The sequence below is a fragment of the Hemiscyllium ocellatum genome, chromosome 2 (genome assembly GCF_020745735.1).
Source record: "Hemiscyllium ocellatum isolate sHemOce1 chromosome 2, sHemOce1.pat.X.cur, whole genome shotgun sequence".
Classification (NCBI taxonomy): Eukaryota; Metazoa; Chordata; class Chondrichthyes; order Orectolobiformes; family Hemiscylliidae; genus Hemiscyllium; species Hemiscyllium ocellatum.
In genome coordinates, this window is record NC_083402.1 from 60,293,924 (window position 1) to 60,313,836 (window position 19,913).

A 19,913-nucleotide genomic window follows, 5' to 3' on the forward strand; every position below is an offset into this window, starting at 1 on the left:
GTTATAACTTATATTTAAAGGTGAGATATAAGTGCAAGATTGGAGTACATATATGTAAACTGAATGAAAAAGACAATCTCAAGAATCAGTTTGTCACAAAGATCACATCAACCATGATCATCACTAAATATGATCAGTAAATGGGCTTCCTTCTTTCCAATCCTCATCTATTAGAACATTTTCCTGAGGTGCCAATGACTACAGGAATCCTTAGGAATTTCAAAGCAAAAATGCAAATAGGGACTAGACTGAGGCGAGTGGGGTGAAAGGTACGAAGTCCTTTCTTGAATCTGTATTCCAGATCACACAAAATGCAAGACAGCAGATTGAGTGACCTAGTATTTGAGAAGGGGGCATAAGGCAGGAATATAGCATCATCCTGATTGTTCTCTGTAAACTAGAGCAATGGCCTCATGATGTAAAACATCACTTCCTCCAGATGCAGGTGTACTTGCCCCTGTTTTTACTGCCCCCTACAGTTATGGAACATTCTGTTCTGCTGAAGTGAGGAAATAGTGTCAGACCATATTTTGCAATATGTTTGGGTGATGTGCCCACCGAAGTTGAATAACTGGAAATCTGCAAAGAGTTGGATGTGAACCTGTCAGCATCAGTTAATATAAGAGGATGGTGTGGCATATACAGGACTGATGCCTGATTGCTAGAAGTTTTGATGGGTGAGGAATAAGGGATGTCCTGTACTGAGGATCAGAAGAGATTAATCATGCGGTGGGTAGGCGATGTCAGGTAAAGATGCATTCACTGAATTTGACCTTCTATGTGAAAGCATTGCACTTCTTCTGTTATTGTTATGCCTGGTCTGTGTGACTAAATTCTACGAAATGACCTCACTGGGCAACTGCTCTTGTTCCATTCCTAGGTTGTGGATTGACACTCTCAGTAGAAATTGACCCATCGAGCAGATACAGCATGGCTTAATGAAAGGCAGGTCATGTTTAACTAACTTCCTGGAATTCTTTGAAGACAATATGAGCGCAGTGGACAACGGGAAACTGGTGGATGTGGCGTATCTGGATTTCAAGAAGGCATTTGACAAAGTGTTGCACAAAAGGCTGCTGTATATGATAAAGGTGCACAGTGTTATGGGTAATGTATCAGCATTCATAAAAGATTGGTTACTGACAGAAAAAAAGTTGGGCATAAATGGGTGTTTTTCTGGTTGGCGATCAGTGGCTAGTAATGTGCTTCTGGGATCAGTGTTGGGAACACAATTGTTTACAATTTACGTAGATGGCTTAGAGTTGAGGATGGAGTGTAGTGAATCAAAGTTCGCAGATGACACTAACTTCACTGATGACACGAAAATGAGTGGGAAAACAAAATGTGCAAAGGAAACTGAAAGTCTGCAGAGGTTAAGTGAGTGGGCAAGGATCTGGCAGATGGAGCACAATGTTGCTAAATGTGAGATCGTCTATTTTGGTAGGAATAACAGCAAAATTGACGATTTTTTAAATGGTGAAAAGTTGAATCTTGCAGTTGTGTAGAGGGACCCAGGTGGTCTTGCGCATGAATCACAATAAGTTGGTTTGTAAGTACAGCAGGTAATTACGAAGGCAAATGGAATATTGTCCTTCATTGTGAGAGGGATGGAGTTTAAAAATAGAGAGGCTATGCTACAGCTTAATAGGGTGCTGGTGAGGTCACACCTGGTGTATAGTGTTCGCACTTAGGAAAAAATGTACTGGCACTGGAGAGGTGCAAAGGAGGCTCACTAGGTTGATTCTGGAATTGAGACAGTTGGCTTATGAGGAGAAATTGAGTAGATTGGGATATACTTATTGAAATTTAGAAACATGTACAATTATGAAGGGAATAAATAAGGTAGAAGCAGGGAGGTTGTTTCCACTGGCAAGTGAAACTAGAACTGGGGGGCATAGCCTCAAAATAAGGGGGAGCAGATATAGGACTGAGTTGAGGAGGAAGTTCTTCGCCCAAAGAGTTGTGAATCTATGGAATTCCCTGCCCAGTGAAGTCATTGAGACTTCCTCATTGAATGTTTCTAAGGCAAAGCTAGATGGATTTTTGAACAGTAAAGGTTATGGTGAGCAGGCGGGTAAGTGGAGCTAAGTCCACAAAAACATCTGCCGTGATCTTACTGAATGGCAGAGCAGGTTCGATGGGCCAGATGGCGACTTCTTCTAGATTTCTCATGTTCTAACAATAGTCCTGGGCAGAGTTTGAAGTATGAAGGGTAGAGTGCATGTTCAGGTGAAAGGCAGAGAATGAGTTGATAAAACCCCAAAAGGTAATATCAGATCAGGAACATGACATGATACCATTCACTTCCGTGTTTGACCTGGGCAGAATTACAAGCAAGCAGTAAACCTCTGTGGAGCTGTTAGGAGAGTAATCGGAACATGTAAATAAAAGGGTTAACTGAGCATTCCAGCTTTGATAGTGAGCACCAGGATTTCCTCAGCTGTGTGGAACTTTCCAAGGTCAACTAAATTAAGATATAAAAGGAGGTCCTTGTTCACTTAGAAAACCTTCAAACAATGATTCTGTAGAGCTCCAGTCATGGGCAAATGAAGAGCTGCAGCTCACAGTACTCTTTCTTGAAGAGTGCTTTCATTGCTGGAGAGGAGTTATTTATCAGTTCACCTTGGATATCACTAACCTTCAGTTAGATTTCACTTCTGTTATCCTTCACCATGGTAGGCAGGGGTACCTTGGATTTCTAATCAGGAACATTTGGCATGATAATACCAACAGCACTAGCAGCAGGAACATCAGCAGCAGCACAATTCACCTCCTCATCAGATATGTACTGCTCTGCAAGGCAGAGATTATAGAAACAAAGGTCCAGCCTGAAGGAGGAGATACCCTGAACCAAGGATTGCCAGCAGTGGATCAATTCTCTCAACATGTAGAGCCTCAGTTTCTCAGGGAGACAACTGTTTCTCAACAGGGCACTGTTGATATCTACAACCTCCTACAATAAGGCCTACATCATTATAAACCAAATGGGCACAAAGTCCATCAAACTGGACTCCAGCTCTGAGGAGGAGTCACTGGACCTAAAATGTTAAGTCTGATTTCTCTACACAGATGCTGCCAGATCTGCTGAGTTTTTCCAGCAATTTCTGGTTTTGTGTTTCTTTATTCATTCTTGGAATATGGTAGTCACTGGTTGGCCAGCATTTATTGCCTACCCCTAGCTGTTCGTGAATGTTAAGAGTCACCTGTATTGTTGTGGATATGGATTTACATATAGGCTAGGCCAGCTGAGGGAGGCAGATTTCCTTCCCTGAAGGATATGACTGAGCCATGTGGGTTTTTCCTTCAATCGATAATTGTCATCAGTAGATTTTAACTCCAGATTTTCTTTTTAAATTGGGTTCAAATTCCCCCATTTGCCATGGCGGGATTCAATACCAGGCCCTCAAAATGTTAGCTGAGTTTCTGGATTAATTATCTAGCGATAATATCACAAGCCAATCACCTGTATGAATGCTTCTCTGTACTTGCAGGAGACGAATGTGCACAATATAGCCAAATGTGCACTGCCTACTCGCTGTGCCTGACACAAGGCATATGTCTGAGTCCCTTTGAGGAGCAGTCAGTTGAGCTGGTAGGAGAGGAAGGTGACAGTGCCTGCACTGAAGATTGAATCACTACACCATCAAGTAAGAAAACTTCTCCTCTGATCTGTGTATGAAGCCGCAATGCCTTAAAAATGTTTTGGGTAAGGCTGACCACTCACAATACTAGAGCCCACTGTAAATGATGAGACTTTGTTCTTACTCATTAATGAGCTGAACAATCAGTGTCCATCAAAAGATTGTCACTTCAAGACAGCCCAGAGGTGCCATGGTTTTCTGGCTCCCCTCTGTCTGGGGCCCAGTTGCCTCCATCAGGCCTTGCAGAGGAGATTGCATCTGCCCCAGTAAGGAGAGCCTCTGCAGCCTGACTACTGGAGGGGACTGCCAGTGTAATTTGAGGCAAGCTGTCAAAGCAATCAGTAGGTTTTTTCAAGTTCAGCTGTGGCCATTGAGGTAGTGCCCAGACATAGCAACAGGAAAAGGCAGATGACAGAATCTTGAAATCGATTTGGGCACAAAGATGTCAATTATATGTCAAACCAAGCACTGTTCACAAATATAGCACTTTGTATTGCATTAATGTGTTCTCTTTCTTTTCAACTTTCGATTTGTTTTGTTTCTGTTATAGCCAATCTTGAAAAGAACTGATCACTGTACATCATGTAAAGCTGTACCTGAGGCCTCCAGTCTCTGTTTATTTCAAGGAGAAATATCACGTTGGGGAACCACCACCTTAAGAAGGATGTGTGGGTTTGGACAAGCATTCAGTATTATGTAGGCCGTCTGTATCTTCGCAATCGATGAACAGTCCTTGCTCACTGATGTTTGAGGAATGATGTGTGTGACTGCCATGTATTCAAGCAGAACTTCACACCGACAGGTCTCATTCAGCATGGAGATAGTACAACACAACTTGATGAATGGTATATTCATTTTGAAGATGGGACTTAATTTCCACAAGGACTACGCAGTGATCACTCTTACCGACACTGTCATGGGCAGCTGCAACTGTGACAGACTAATTGGTGGAGATGTGATGAAGAATGCTTTTCCCTCTTTATTTTCCTTCTATTCTCCAGATCCTTTTGACATCCCTAATAGCCATACCTTTCAAATGTAACTCCCTAACACATTTTCCTACCTTCATCCATGACTTTTCAGTTGAGCCACTTTAAGCTTTCAGCCTTTTTTTGTTTTGAGTACCCAATGCCTGCCTCAGTGTGGTTCAATTATGTCAATGGTTAGGCTGTCTCGCCCAGGTAATCTGGCTGAGCTAAACAGTCTGCATTCATTACACTGCTCACAATATACAACAATGTCTTGTGAGATTGGTTATGAATGAGACTTATTGAGAGCTCAGAGGACACAGCAATCTGCACCCTAACCCTGTAAAACATTAAGGAATGTCTTTGTTTTGAAGAACCCAGACTACTGAAGAAGTAGCCTCCAGAGCCTCCAAGAAAAAGGCCATCTATCAGGTATAATGTAATATATATGACATCAATGTATGTTTTTCTCACTTTTGTCAACAAAGTTGTGAACCATGGCATTAATTCCAGCAAGTTGGGGTGTAAGTGAACATTCATGGAAAAATAAATCAATCCTTGCCATTTACAGTCTACAAGTCCATCCTACCCGAATATTTCTGAGAATTTAACACCAAAACATTAAAGTGATGTCAGCAATCAGTATTCAGAATTTTCTCTTCCTTCATAGTTAAGTTTCCCCTACCACCTTTATGGGCCCAGGGGATTCTCCTACATTATTCAAAGGCAAGACTGCTCACAACTGAACCATGACGGACACAACAATGCATTGGGGCAAAGCCAAGTACTTCTGAGAGAGGAGAAAATGCAGGCTGTTTGCCCCCAAATGGGCAGCACTGTAGCTCAGTGGTTAGCAATGCTGCTTCACAGTACCAGGAAGCTAGGTTCGATTCCAGCCTCAGGTGATTTTGTCTGTGTAGAGCTTGCACATTCTCCCTGTATCTGTGTGTTTCCTCCAGGTTAAGTGGATTGGTCATGCTAAATTCTCCATAGTGCCCAAGGATGTGCAGGCTAGGTGGATTAGCCATGGCAAATACAAGGTTATGGCGTTAGGAAAGGGGGCTAGCACTGGGTGGCATGCTCTTCGGAGGGTCAGCGTAGACTTACTAGGCTGAATGGCGTTTCTTCCTACTGTCGGGATTCTATGAGTCTAAGCCTAAATTTCTCAAGCAAGATGTTACAGTATATTGGCATAGATAAGTTTCATCAAATGTTTGTTCCAAACTTCAGCACTACATTGTCTCCCTTTGACAAATTGGTTGAAAGCAGAAAATTTCAATTGTCACAAAAACATAGGGGTTCCTTTGACCACTTAAAAGCTGTACTGAAAACCACATTGATTTTAGCAGAACCAAGTTATGAGAAACCACTCAAATCAGCTGTTGATGCCAGCAACACTGGGTGTGGATGTCACTTTGAAAAAGGGTTCCTCAAAATTCCTGTATTGTTCCTTACCATTGGTATTTAATTTTTCTTGTGTGCAGAAGAATTAACTTGGCCAGAGCTTTTCTGACGAAGGGATTCACAATCCACTGTGCCAAGATCTAATACAAACACAACCCCATGATTACAGTTACCCTGCAGATATTTAATGTTCCAAGGTACATGATTTGACAGGAAATTACACATCTCTTTCTCACTGGAAGCACCCTATTTCCAGCAGTGCTAGAAGCTGCAATAGACTGGTCTGAACCTAATCGCAGTTCTCAGAGTCTAGGCCCAGAATCCAGGATGTGGTAAGCATGGGACTCCTCAGGGGATGTTAGGGAAAATAAGGCTTGTTGAATGATGTACGTGTTGAGGCAGGGGAGGTCAGGATGACAATGTTAGTCAGAGGTTGGGAAGTGTGGCGGGGGTGGGGACTCTTATCATAGAATAGATCTGAATAGCTGTAAAAATTGGGGAAATACATTCACAGCTCTGATCTCATCTTTACATATAGGTCAAAGATAAACATCTCAAACTCTAAGAAGAGAGTCGGTTAGGGTACAACTAATGGCTTGCTTGTGCGTGCAGCCTCCAGACTACAGCACAAAAGCCAATCCCTAGGAGCAGGCGTATGTACACAGACTGAGAGCTGGCAGCTTACAATCTCGTCAGTGTCCTCCAGGCAGCGTCAGTGGAAGATCTTCTCATGAGCATGTGACAGTTGGTGCAAGAGTGACTTTCTTTGTACTTCATGATTATCATTCATCCTGTATGCCTGATATGCTCTTATGATGTGGAAGAGCCGGTGTTGGACTGGGTGGACTAAGTTAAAAATTACACATCACCAGGTTATTGTCCATCAGGTTTATTTGGAAGCACTAGCTTTCAGAGCACTGCTCCTTCATCAGGTAATTAGTGAGGCAGGATCATAAGACACAGAATTTATAGCAAAAGATATGCTGTTATCAGCATTTCCACTGCCAAGACTCTGCCTCACTTTCAGGCAGAAAAGATTGTGTCAGACCAGACAGCAGCAGCTGCTTCAGGATAGGAGCATTGGGGAAAGGCCTTGGCACGATTTGAAGGATGTGGAGGTGCAGGTGTTGGACTAGGGTAGATCAAGTTAAAAATCACACACCAGGTTATAGTCTCCTGGCGTTGTGTGATTTTTTTATCTAAAGGAGGAGGATGAGAACAAAAGGTATTGTCTCTGTCTTGAGGAATGTGGGGCCTTTATTTTCCTATCCTGAGGCATTTTACCATAGTTTTCACAACAGACTTGGGAAGTGACAATAAGATGGGAGGCAAATCCCTGAGAATTGTCTTCATGCTCATCTGCTTTTGGTAGGGATGAAAATTCCTCATGATGGGTTTCGGGCAGAATGTTCCCTCCCCCAACAATTCATGCTCATACCTGAAGCCTTCAATAAGAAGGTCATTTGTTTCCCTGGAAAAGTACCCAGCAGGAGTCACATTCCTCAAATAGAAAAAAAATACTCTGGATCACTGCTGGGAAACTGAATAGTCTGCCTCAAATATAGGCAATACAAAATAAGCAGCACATAAAAGGTAATCTGCATGTTTAATTGGTCTTGTATCACTTAAGTCAGCAGTGTTGAGGTTGAATAAGGCTCTGGTCAGACTGCATTGGAATATTGTGAATTTGCAGTTTTGGGCCTCATATTGAAGGAAGGATGTATTGACTATGGAGAGATCCAGAAGAAGTTTACAAGAATGATCGTGGAGTGAAAGGGCTTGTCACATGAGGGGTAATTGAGGACTCTAGATTTGTACTCGATGGAGTTTAGGAAGATGAGAGGGGGAATCTCTCAAAACTTATAGAATACTAAGAGGCCTCAATAGAGTGGATGTGGAGATGTTTCCTGTAGTGGGAGAGACGAGGACCTGAGGGCACAGCCTCAGAGTTAAAGGATGACCTTTTTGAACTGAGATGAGGACGAATCTCTTCAGCCAGAGGTTGGGGAATCTGTGGAATTCATTGCCACACACAGCTTTGGAGGTCAAGCTATTGGGTGTATTGGCAGTTTAACGTTTGCTAATTTAGTTTAGTCAGAACCCTCCAAATTCTTTGATTTAAACGGATACTTTCACGGTTCTGGACATAGACAAATTCTGCAGCGGTATTTTCAATTTCCTCCAGAGTCTGTTATGATGCGGCTTCCATAGGGTCCCCATGTGCAAGTCCCATCTGCACTGGAATAATGGCTGTCTGACCATCGGAAAATCTGGGCCATGATTGCATTCACTAAAATAAGGAACAGTTTCTTAATCAAGACTAGCATTGAATTTTCATGCAGCAAGTTTAATATTATAACTCAAACAGATTTTTTAAAAAAAATCAACTTGTATAATCAGTATTGGGGAAGAATATACATTAAAAATTAAATAGATAGTAAAATGGAATGAAATATCACTATTTTGAATGTGATTTAAATTGCCACATAGCGCGTAAGAATGTGTCAACAAAGGCAGTCAGTCTGTAACGCAGAGAGACACTAACAGCACAGGTTCAATTCCTGGAACAGCTATGAAGGTTCCACCTTCTAAACCTCACTCCCTGCCTGAGGCATGATAACCCTCACATTAAACCACCAGCAGCTCTCTCTCTCTCTCTCTAATGAGAGTGGGACTAAAGCGATTTTGCCTTTCCTTTTAACATGTGTATGGATTTTAAATGAGGGCATACCTAGGTTTGTATCTGATAGCCTTGTGGTGGAGGATCCTGTCAATGCCATGCGTCAAACACAAATTAAAAACAGTTAGCATTCTGAACATGAAACAATTTTCTAATGACAAGTGAATAGATGTAACATTCACTTTTCTCATGTATGGGGGTTGTACATTAGTTGCCCATGAAAAAAGGCTAAACCATCAGAACAATCCATGAGCATTCATTTTCCATCCATAACCAGTGAAAATCAATTCCAACGATGCAAAAAGGAAGACAGGAAATTAGAATGAAAAAGAGCTGAATATTTGAAGTGTTTGAAAGTAAACCTTATTAAAACCTTTATTTGCTTTTACACAGAATTGTAACAAAATGTAATAAAGCTTCCAGGACTCATAAATAAAACATATATATAAAACAGGACATTAACCTGCAAGAATAAAGGATATTTCACAGTTGGGTGTCATGACACATACACTTTGTTTGTTTACAGCTCAAGATGATTTCAAAGCAATTCAGTTTTCTTGAGGAAGGCAGCAGACATCTGTGGACAAGCCTTGCTTTTCCTTTTAGCTGGATTAAGCAAAATATTTTTCTTTATATTTCCAAGTAAGGTAAATCCTGATGTGTGAATAACTGCAATAATCAGTTTTCTTCAAAACCACAAATTTACTCACTTTTATAACAGTTTACAGCTATTTTTCCTTTTGACTCATTTCTGATTTCTCCGAATAATCCCCTGGTCCAGCTGATTAAGATGGAAATGAGGAGTTCCTGACAATAAAATATAAAGATAGCTGAATATAAATTTCTGCAGGTAGAACATTTTGTATAGCAGCTTGCTTTGCCTGCAGACAATTGAATTTGCCTCTAACTGATTCTTACTTGGAAATCTCTGATACCACCAGAGTATCAGACTGCTCCCAAATATTACCTCAGTCAGGACTTTTCAGGAGCAAGTGAAGGCATTCTTAATAGGTATACTCTGTATAAATTATAATGAACAGCCTACAGTATCAAAAAAAAATGCCAACATTTACAGAACATGATACTACATGTTATATCATACTATTTCCCTTTTTTGGGGGAATAAAGTCTACCCTTAGCATTGCAACTGTACTCCCTTCATTCTGTTTCAAATAATGCAGCATCTCTCTAAATCCACCCTCACCAACCCACCCCCCACACCCCCTCCCCCAGACAATGTGGCTCTCAATCCTTTACATTCCTGGATAACTGTTTCTGTGACATTAGAACTTCCTAAGTACAAACTTTCCTGTTTGACTTCAGCCACAGCAATGGAATGCCATGTAAGTACACATTTCACTTTATGCCAATTTATCCATTTTCCTTAACACAGTGGCTCTGCTGGAAGTTTACATGTGCCTCTTATCTATTATCCTGCTTAATCTAGGTACTGAGAGTCAGGGTCATTGGAAGTGGTTGCATATAAGGGCCATATAGGGGACTCATGTCACTGATGGCCTTCATGCCAGCTTGAGTCTTGGTACTGCCTCTTATTGTCCATTGCTGTAATTTTATGAGGAATCAACTGGGGAGCTGCTACATACTGCTATCCTAAAGAATAGCATTACCTTGCAACTCTGACTCCCAGTTGACATGTTTCGCTTTTTATTCCCCATCACCTCCTCCTTGTATATGCTTCTGAGATGGATATACAGGGAAAGTGGGCAGAAGATTTGAATACTTGAGCGCCACCTGCTCAGAATGAAGAACGTGGAGGAGGTGATGCCATGACTGCAGAGTAGTCGTTCAGTCAGTAAGCCAGTGTGACTAAGATCCGCCATGCTGAACACTCTCCATGGAAAGAACTCCAGGATTCCTTCTTGGACAGCCTGCAATATTTATGATTGGAGAAACCCCTGTTTCCAATGCTCTGCTATTGACAGTGAGTCCTTCAAAGATGCCAGCAATTGAAGACTGTGCACCATGTGGCAGAGGAAGGGAAGTGAGAAATTTGAGGAGATGAGGCTTTTAAAGTTGAGGAAGGGGTTTGAAACTTTTACATGAAATTGCTGAGAGACAAACTGGATTGCCACAGCCACTGATGAAGTCTCTGAACAGGAGAGCACCATGAAGGTTCAATGAACAAGTCTGTTTTCAGAAGGTGAGGAGTTTTTTTTTATTCATTCACAGGATGAAGTTGTCCCTGGCCAGGCAGCATTTATTGCCATCCCTCATTGCCAAAACGCAGTTACGAGCCAACTACATTACTGTGGGTCTGGAGTCACATGTAAGCTAGACTGGGTAAGGAGGGAGGTTTCCTTCTCTAAAGGATATTGGTGAACCAGACAGGTTTTTCTGACAATCGATGATGGATTCATGGTCATCATTAGACTTTTAATTCCAAATATGAATTAAATTCAGATTCTGCCATCTGCTATGGCAGGATTTGAACCTGGGTCTCCAGAATCTTATCTGGGGCAACTATCCAGTGATAATACCACTAGATCATCACTTTCCCAAATGGTCTCAGGGTGCCTATGATGGACAAGAGGAGAGGTGTTTGAAATAGGCTATATTACTTGATTAGCTCAGGTCATGGTATTTTTATGGCACTCTCTTCTAGACTAGGTTTGGAAAAAAATAAACCAATGTTATAGATGCTTCTCATCAGAAGCATGCAGACACAAGGATCTCTTCATCTTACCTTCAATAACCATGAATAATGGCTGAAACGTATGACTAAAAGTGTACATTCCTTGTCTCTGGTTTGGTTCCATATCCTTCTGCTTTCTGGATACTCATCAGTTACAAATTTAAAAATTGCTAAGACAGAAATTATTTGAGAGTTACTGAGCACTGCTCCTTACTTTTCTTTTTGTCAACCAGTCCTGTTAAAAATTGTTTTGAAAGGCTGTGCGTAGGTTTGCAGGCCATTCATTGCTTGTAACAGTTTTACGCTATTCTCACACCAACACTTATATCGATGGAAATGCAAATGAGTAGACCCAGAAAACCTGTGCATAACTGCCTTGAGAAGTTTCCAGTGTATGTAAATTTTTAAAATTGTAACAGCAGTGTAGCTCAAGTAATTTCCAAGTCACTCGAAGACTGTGGTTCTATTCCAATATTTGCAGCAAACAATCTGTAGAAATAATTTTAAACATAGCAAGGTTCCAAGTCTGAGAAAGTCCTGAATTACTTTTGCCAGTTCCCAGTGTTGTTGTCAGATCTTCACTACAACCACATGTCTAGTTAGTGTAGCAAGAGACACACCTCAACACTAGCAACTGGGATCAGGCACTGGAGACCTGCAATCCTCCGAGATGAGTTTTAAAGAATTGCATAAACAAATAACTTAAAAACAAGCAGAATCTTTACAATGCGACCACAGAATATACAATTTGATCCAAATACATCACATCATATTTACAGAAAGGAGAAATGGTGCTGATGGCAGTTCTGTGGTTAATAAGAAAATGCATCATCAGTAGGGTTTTTCCACTACTCACAGCATGGATCAGAAGGCTTGGCAGAGGAATTGGTTCATGAGTGAACTTTTGAAATGTACTAATTTGATTGAAATCAAACAATTCCTCATGCTTTAAGGATCTGGTAATCTGTGCTTCTGTCTAAATCAGACTTGTGCTTTTTATTCTGTCCACTTTTTTAATCTCCTGTGTCCTCCTCCTAAAACCATGTAGTAATTGCACAAGACACTTTACCCTAGTAATTCCCAAAATGTTAGTCTTTACAAGTAACTTCTTACAGGATCTTTGGTACCAGCAGAAAGGGCACCTTTAACTTTTTACAGTTCACATTCAGCACATTACATAAGACAACTGCTTTACATTCATTGAGCTATAAAACTACCAACGATACCGAACTGGAGTGCTAACAGGCCTTCAGTCCTCTCATAACTCTTGTAGCGGATATTACCCTTGGCTGATTCACATAAGTAGATAAGAATGTTGTGACTTGAGACTGTGGCTCAGATGTATAACACCTTGAAAGCACTTTGGCATTGATTGCTTGCTGAGACAGCTGCTCAAGACAAATACTGACCTCTCGTTAACACTAAGCCTGATTATTTCTCAGGTCTTTTGAGGCTACAACAAATGCAGAGCCCTACTTCTGATGACAGTGATCACAGGCCTGAACCATTCTGTCAATCAATATTCAATCATTGTTAACACATCACTGCTTGATCTTTACTCCTCACAGTGCGATTATATTTATTATTTCTTCACAACAATCTGAGGCTGTAAACGCAGCTGGGAGAATGGGCACTTTACAGCATTGTTGTAATTATTACTGAGGCGTTATCTTTTCACATAAAATCTATAGTGTGCAAATATTGCACTAACTCTGGGTTTAGCTGTGGCTTTTAGGGTTACACACATTTCCCCGTTGTTAGCTTCAGAGCTCCTTTGTCATGTAAAGATTTTAATGTTTTGAATTCCAGTGGCATCCGATGTGGCCCAGCATTAGAAAAATATCTATACTTTAGGTTGTCATAGTAGTGGTATTTAACTGGTGCTCCTTTTGAATCTTTTGGGAAGGGCCAGTATCCATACAGGTGAATTTCATCACAGAATCGAGTTGCAAGCGTGTACATCAATAAGCCAGTGCTTGGTCGCTTGATGTAAATCTTGTTTGTCAGCCAGTATCTGTAATGAAAAACATAGAGAAATATTGATAAGGTAAGAGTAAATTCCTTTGTCTTACAATTTCAAAAATGGCCAGGAATGTTCCTAACATAGGCTCAGCACCATATAAAAATAATATACTCATCTCTGCCTACCCAAATGTGCTAACCACTAAGCTCTATGGACATAATCAAGTGCCACCAGACATTTACTGCTTATGCACAGGTATACATTTACATCCTTGGATAGATTTTGGAAGGCTGATCAGGGTATTAGCTGATCAGGGCATTGCCTGGCAGGTTGCCGCTCCAGACCATACTTGGAGGCCATAAGACCATAAGACTTTCCAATATAGGAGCAGAATTAGGCCATTCAGCCCATCAGGTCTGCTTCACCATTTCAAAACCATCCTCCTGCTTTCTCCACATAAATTCAATCCCCTTATCAATCAAGAACATATCGATCTCTGTGACACTCAATGGCTTAGCCTCCATAGCCCTCTGCGGCAATGAGTTCCACAGATTAACCACCCTCTGACTAAAGAAATTTCCCCTATCTCAGTTCTAAGGGGTCATCCCTTCACGCTAAGGCTGTTGCCTTGGATACTAGTCTCTCCTATGAGTAGAAACATCTTCTCCATGCCCATTATATCCAGGTCCTGTCTCAATGAATGAGGCAACCAATTGAATGGATGCTCCACAATAGTTCCCTTGTTCTCGATCACAGGTATTTCAACTGGCAGGGTTACCAGTTCCAGGTGCAGGTAGTGAGATTCTGGAAGGGGATTGAGGTGGGCAAGTGAACCCAACCCCGGCCAGGAGCAGCATGACTTACAGATCCAAAGGACTGCTCCTGCTCCTCTAGGTCCATACAAGATATGTTAATCTTACATTTCAAGGGCTTCACTGGCTGGACTGTTAGCTGGCCATCAATGAGCTACTTCAATATGCAGTCCCCTGAATTCACTAACACGTCCCAAACCCTGCTCCTAGGGTTGTATACAAACTGTGTGTGGTAGCTGTCATAGTGTTCTCCCGAGGAAACTGTGGAAAATCTCTAGGGATGAACCGCTTCAAAATCTGGTCAAACTGGACCCAGTACGAAGGTGAACCAAGTTTAGCTGATCAGACAAAGACTACTCAGTTTTGAGATGTGGGATAGCTTTACCTATAATGCAGTTCATTAACTTTTAATTAAGTGCAGTACTGAAATACCTGCAGAGACCTGTTACTTACACAGTTGATGTTCACATTGTTCAGCGAGTGCTCGATGTTTTCTATTTTATTTAACTGTTGTAATGGCCTAATTTTCTTATCCTTAGATGGACAGGCCTCAATGCAAGTAATCTGGTTTCAAGCATCTTAACCATCTTATTTTACAGAAGGTCGCAGGATATTAACATTCACTGAAAATGTTTTTTTGCAGACTTAGTAAAGATTCTTCGCAAGAAATGAATGTACTAATTGTGTCACAGAACCGTAATCCCTATAGAATGCTTTATTTACAATATATTTACATGGATTAATATCACGTTATGAGAACAATTTAATTTGAACCAAACAAATCCATTATTTACTAATTAGAAAGATAGTAATTAAACCATTAAATCTCAGCATTTAGATACATGATCATTATAAAGGATGAGAGTTACTGAAGAGAATTAAGGACAATTACGATTATACTGCCAGATTTCAGAAAATTAAATGTTAATGTTGGAGAGGAAATCACAAAGGATTAATTGGAAAACTGCATTAATGTAATTGAAGAGGAATTACTTTCAGAAAGGAATGAGGAACGATGCAATTAAAATGCACACTACTGAGAAACAAAAGAATAAAGACTCGACTCTACAAAATTCCGTAACTGGTACAAAGTCTGTAATGTTCTAAGGCTACATCTGACCTATACCCACAGCTCAGTCTTACAAAATATTTAAAAGGTTGAACATGGTTTGAAAATGTGTTGATTAACCTATATTACCAGATCCAGAAAACTTCAGCAGAGATGATTTACAATCATGTTACTGGGACTGGAGGGTTTGAGTTATAAGGAGAGGATGGATAAGCTGGGATTTTTTTCACTGGAGAGTAAAAGGTTGAGGGATGATCTTATAGAGGCTTTTAAAATCATGAGGGGCATGGATATGGTGAATAGCCAAGGTCTTTTCCCGAAGTTAGAACAGCTCAAATCTTGACGGCATAATTTTAGGGTGAGAGGGGAAAGATTTAACAGGGACCTGAGGAGCAACTTTTTCATGCAGAGGGTGTTTCTTGTGTGGAATGAACAGCCAAAGGAAGTGATAGATAAGTGGCAGATACAGTTATAACATTTAAAAGACATTTGAAAACATATACGAATAGGAAGGGTTTAGAGGAAATGGAGGTTTCAGAGGTAAGCAGGTAAGTGGGACTACTTTAGTTTGCGAAATTTGGTTGGCATGGACGAATTGGATTTCTGAGCTGTATGACTCTATGTCTAAGTCCCAGCAGTTGAACAAAAAGGCAGAGAGATGCTCTCATGTACGTCAGTCATGGAAATGCGGCCAGTAACTATTCAAACCTGCCATCACACTCCAATCTGGACAGTATCGTCTGACTTCTACCGCATGCTGTTAATTAAAGGCCCCTATGATCATGCAAAACAACCAATATGATTCAATGATGGAGACCTGCCATCAATTTGAAATATATTTGAAATGTTTACAAATAACTAAATCAATCTGAAAAATAAGCAGTCTTTTGTTAATAAGTTGCTGATAAGTTATTGTTAGTGCTGGGGGATAACTCACCTACTCAATTTTGTCTCTCCCTCACCTCCAATAGATAATATAAATGTGAGATCTCCGACTTTAGTCCTGTCAGTTTTACTTTAATTAAGTTCAAAGGGCCTCTCAATTCATGACCGAATATTAACTCAAAGGGAGTGAACTGAGGAAATTCATTTGGGCATCTTTAATGGCAGGAGAAAGTGATGCTGGAGATCAGAGCTGAAAATGTATTGCTGGAAAAGCGCAGCAGGTCAGGCAGCATCCAAGGAGCAGGAGAATCGACGTTTCGGGCATGAGCCTTTTCCAGCAACACATCTCTAATGGCAAACAATACAAATGGGATGCCTTTATTCCAATCATGCAGGTAATTCTGAGAATATGCTCTCAACATGGTCTTCAAGGTCTGATGCCACCTTTCTAAATTTCCCAGAGATTCAGGATGATACGCACTGGATTGAAAGCACTGTATGCCTAAGCTATTCATAACCTCCTTAAACAGCCAAGCAATAAAACTTGACCCTTGGTCAGACTGAATCTCTCTGAGTAGCCCATATGTGTGAAGAAAGCTACTAACTCCTCTATCACATTTTTTGCCTTGATACTCCGTGTTGGAATTGCCTCTGGAAATCTGGTAGACACATCCATTATGGTTAACAAGTACAGGTTCCCACTTTTAGTTCTTGGGAGGGGACCTACACAGTCAATTATAACCCGCGTGAAAGGTTCTCCTAATGTGGGAATTGGCAACAAAGATGCTGGTTTTATTACTGCCTGTGGCTTACCTACCATTAGGCATGCCTGACACGTCTGGCAAAAGTTAACCACATGCTTGTGCATTCCAGGCCAATAAAAATGTTTTTGTACCTTAGCCTGAGTCTTTCGTACCCTTAGGTCACCTCCTACAGGTAGTTCCATGTGCTACCCGGAACACCTCCTGTCTGTATGTTACCGGCAACACAATCTGGCGCACTTTGGCCCATTCCTCCTCTGCACTCGCCTGCTGTGGTCTCCATATAATAACCTTCCAGAATATTCTCTGCCTCCTTTTCAGAGTACGCATCCACATATATATCTTTTATTATCTTGTCTTGCTGTTGCAAGTCCCTTAGCCTTTCAGCACTAAACACTTCTGTCTGACCCTCTACCTGTTCAGGTTTTTCCTACACCATTACATCAAACAGTGTATCCACCAACTGATCCTCAACTCCTTCATCTTTCTCTTTACTTTTTGCTTTGTGCTGTGACTTATGATAGTGAGATCTGGCTACTACACAGTCTGGGAAAATACCAGGATATTTCTGCTTTAATTCCTCAGTTTCTTGGTCTTCTTTGGACTTCTCCACAACAAGGTGTGTCACTCCCACCTTGGATCCTGCCAAATCATTCCCAAGAATAAACTGAATTCCTAGAACTGACACTCTGTCAATCACTCCTACTGTAACTTCCCCAGACTTGAGTTGGCACTGCAACCTCATCTTATATAGAGGAATGCTAAATTTCTGTCCATTTATCCCACAAGTTACCACACTCTCGGGTAACTGATTAGAAGGAGTGCATATTCACTCATCCCTTACTATCAGCGACTGGTTAGGTCCTATATCTAGGAGAAAGTGAGGACTGCAGATGCTGGAGTTCAGAGCTGAAAATGTGTTGCTGGAAAAGCGCAGCAGGTCAGGCAGCATCCAAGGAGCAGGAGAATCAACATTTCGGGCATGAGCCCTTCCTCAGGATAGATCCTATATATCTCAAGATTATAACTTCTTGTCCTTCTCCCTCTGTTCTTTCTGAGTAAACCTTACCCACAAAGATGAATTCTTTGTGGAGATCAGGTACTAACTCCATACCCAGCCCCTGCCTAGGCTGTGCAAACTTCTGCAGCTCCTTGACTCTTCTTGGGTCTCCTTTACTCCATTCACTAATGCCACTGACTTAGTTTCTTTTATCACATCTTTTCCACAATGCCTTTCTTTAACAACCAGCACTGTGACTTTATGTGTCCCACTTTACCACAGTGGAAACACCTGGAGTCTTTTACCTCCTTTCCACCCTCTTGTGCTTCTTTTTTATCTTTTGGTAAATTCTTGTCAGTGCTCTCTACTCTTGGTTTCGGAGTGTAGGATCTCCCCTTCTCCCAACTTCTATCCCTCGCAGGATGAAATTCTGGCCGGAAGCTTGTCTTAGGCACCAACATGTATTCATCTGCTAATTCTGCTGCCCTTCTCAGTTCCTGAACTTTCTGTAATTCCACGTGAATTTCTACCATCTCTGGAAGTGAGTTTTTAAACTCTTCCAGCAGAATAATCTCTCCTAAAGCCTCAAAGATCTTATGTGTCTTCAAAACATGCAAACATCGATCAAAATGACTGTGTTTAATTCTTTCAAACTCAAAATAAGTCTGACCTGGTTCCTCCTTTGTGTTTCTGTACTGCTGTCTATATGCTTCTGGTACCAATTCATAAGCACTTAAAATAGCCTGTTTAACCTCTTCATAATCTCTTGACCCCTCATCTGACAGTGCGGCAAAAACCTCACAAGCTCTGCCTACCGATTTAGTCTGAACTAGCATTACCCATAAATCCCTGGACCACTCCATCTGCCTAGGCAATTTTTCAAATGAAATAAAGAAGGCTTCAACATCTTTCTCATTAAAACATAGCAGAGTTTATACATATTTATATATATACTTTCTCTTTTAATCTCCATCCTGTTAACTTGACTTTGCTGACCAAATAGCAACTTCTCACGTTCAAATTCTCTCTCTTTTTGTCTCTCCCTTTCTTCTCTCTCTCTCTTTGCTCAGCCAAGAACCTTCTCTCTTCTTTGTTTATCTTCTGACTCCATTTTCCTCAATTGTAATTTAAGCTTTTCTATCTCGACTGCACTTGTCTGTTTCTCTAACAAACCTAAGTGTTTGAATAACTCCCTTACAATTTCAGCTTTACTTTTGTCCTTGGTTAAACCCAAATCTAACTTCTTCACTAATTCTAAAAGTATAGCTGTTTTCTTTCCTTCTCTACTTTCTTGACAAATTTGAGAATCACTTTCAAATCCCAGAATCTCTTTAACAACTTTAAGAGCAATTTCTCTCACATTAAATTTACTCAACCATAAGTCACAAAAATTAACACATTGTCTCACTTACATTTTATTTAAAGATCCAGGACACTAACCTGCAAGTTTTTAAATCTGCTTGCATTTCTCGTACCCCCAAATCTACTTAAGTCTGCCTAATCCCGGACCCGAGCCCCCAAACTGTTACGACACGGGGTCAACTCTCCGACTTAATTTATAACCAGCCACACAGAAAAGATTTATCCCGTGCAGTAATCTGTGAAAATTTGACAGACCAAGAACTAGTTAAAGATAAAAATAACAACGTTATTTCTTAAATTATTGCAGAGAATAATTAACTAACAATTAGTTACAATTCCTCCCTCTAACCTATCTTTTACCTTCCCTTCTATAATGCTCTTTGGATAAAACTCCCAATTAAGATTTACAGAAAAATCCAAATTTTAAAACCAGCCAGCAGTCGATTCTTCCCTTTATCTTCGTCAGTAGATTGGCTCTCCAGGTCAGTGTTGAGGTTTTTCTCTGTGCAAACTGCTTCTCGAGACAGGTATCTCTCAGAGAGTTTGACTAGCAGTCTACATTTGTTGGTCGGGTGGCAGGTCTCCTCCCAACTCTTCAATTTTCCCCAGTCTTATACCCCAAAACAATGGATTGTGTCATTAGCTTTTAAGATTGTCAATATACTCAATTCAAGCATGGTTAAAATTTGGTATTTTTTTTAGGTATAATTTAAAC

The 19,913-nt window shown here is 40.8% G+C and overlaps 1 protein-coding gene across 3 annotated transcripts in view; it reads right to left on the minus strand.

The window, feature by feature from the left end:
* Positions 1 to 9,042: 9,042 nt before the first annotated feature.
* Positions 9,043 to 19,913, minus strand: part of st8sia4 (ST8 alpha-N-acetyl-neuraminide alpha-2,8-sialyltransferase 4) — a 71,255-nt gene continuing 60,384 nt past the window's right edge. Inside the window, exons 5-6 of one of the 3 annotated variants that reach the window (XR_009645531.1) lie at positions 11,398 to 13,360; positions 9,043 to 9,500 (exon numbers count right to left, since the gene is read on the minus strand). Coding sequence is in view for 1 of the 3 variants with exons in the window: in XM_060836994.1 (XP_060692977.1) it covers positions 13,084 to 13,360 (277 nt within the window). In the remaining 2 variants the exon portion in view is untranslated. Of the gene's footprint in view, positions 13,361 to 19,913 lie in introns of all 3 variants that reach the window. The other 2 variants (XR_009645530.1, XM_060836994.1) reach the window with 2 other exon arrangements.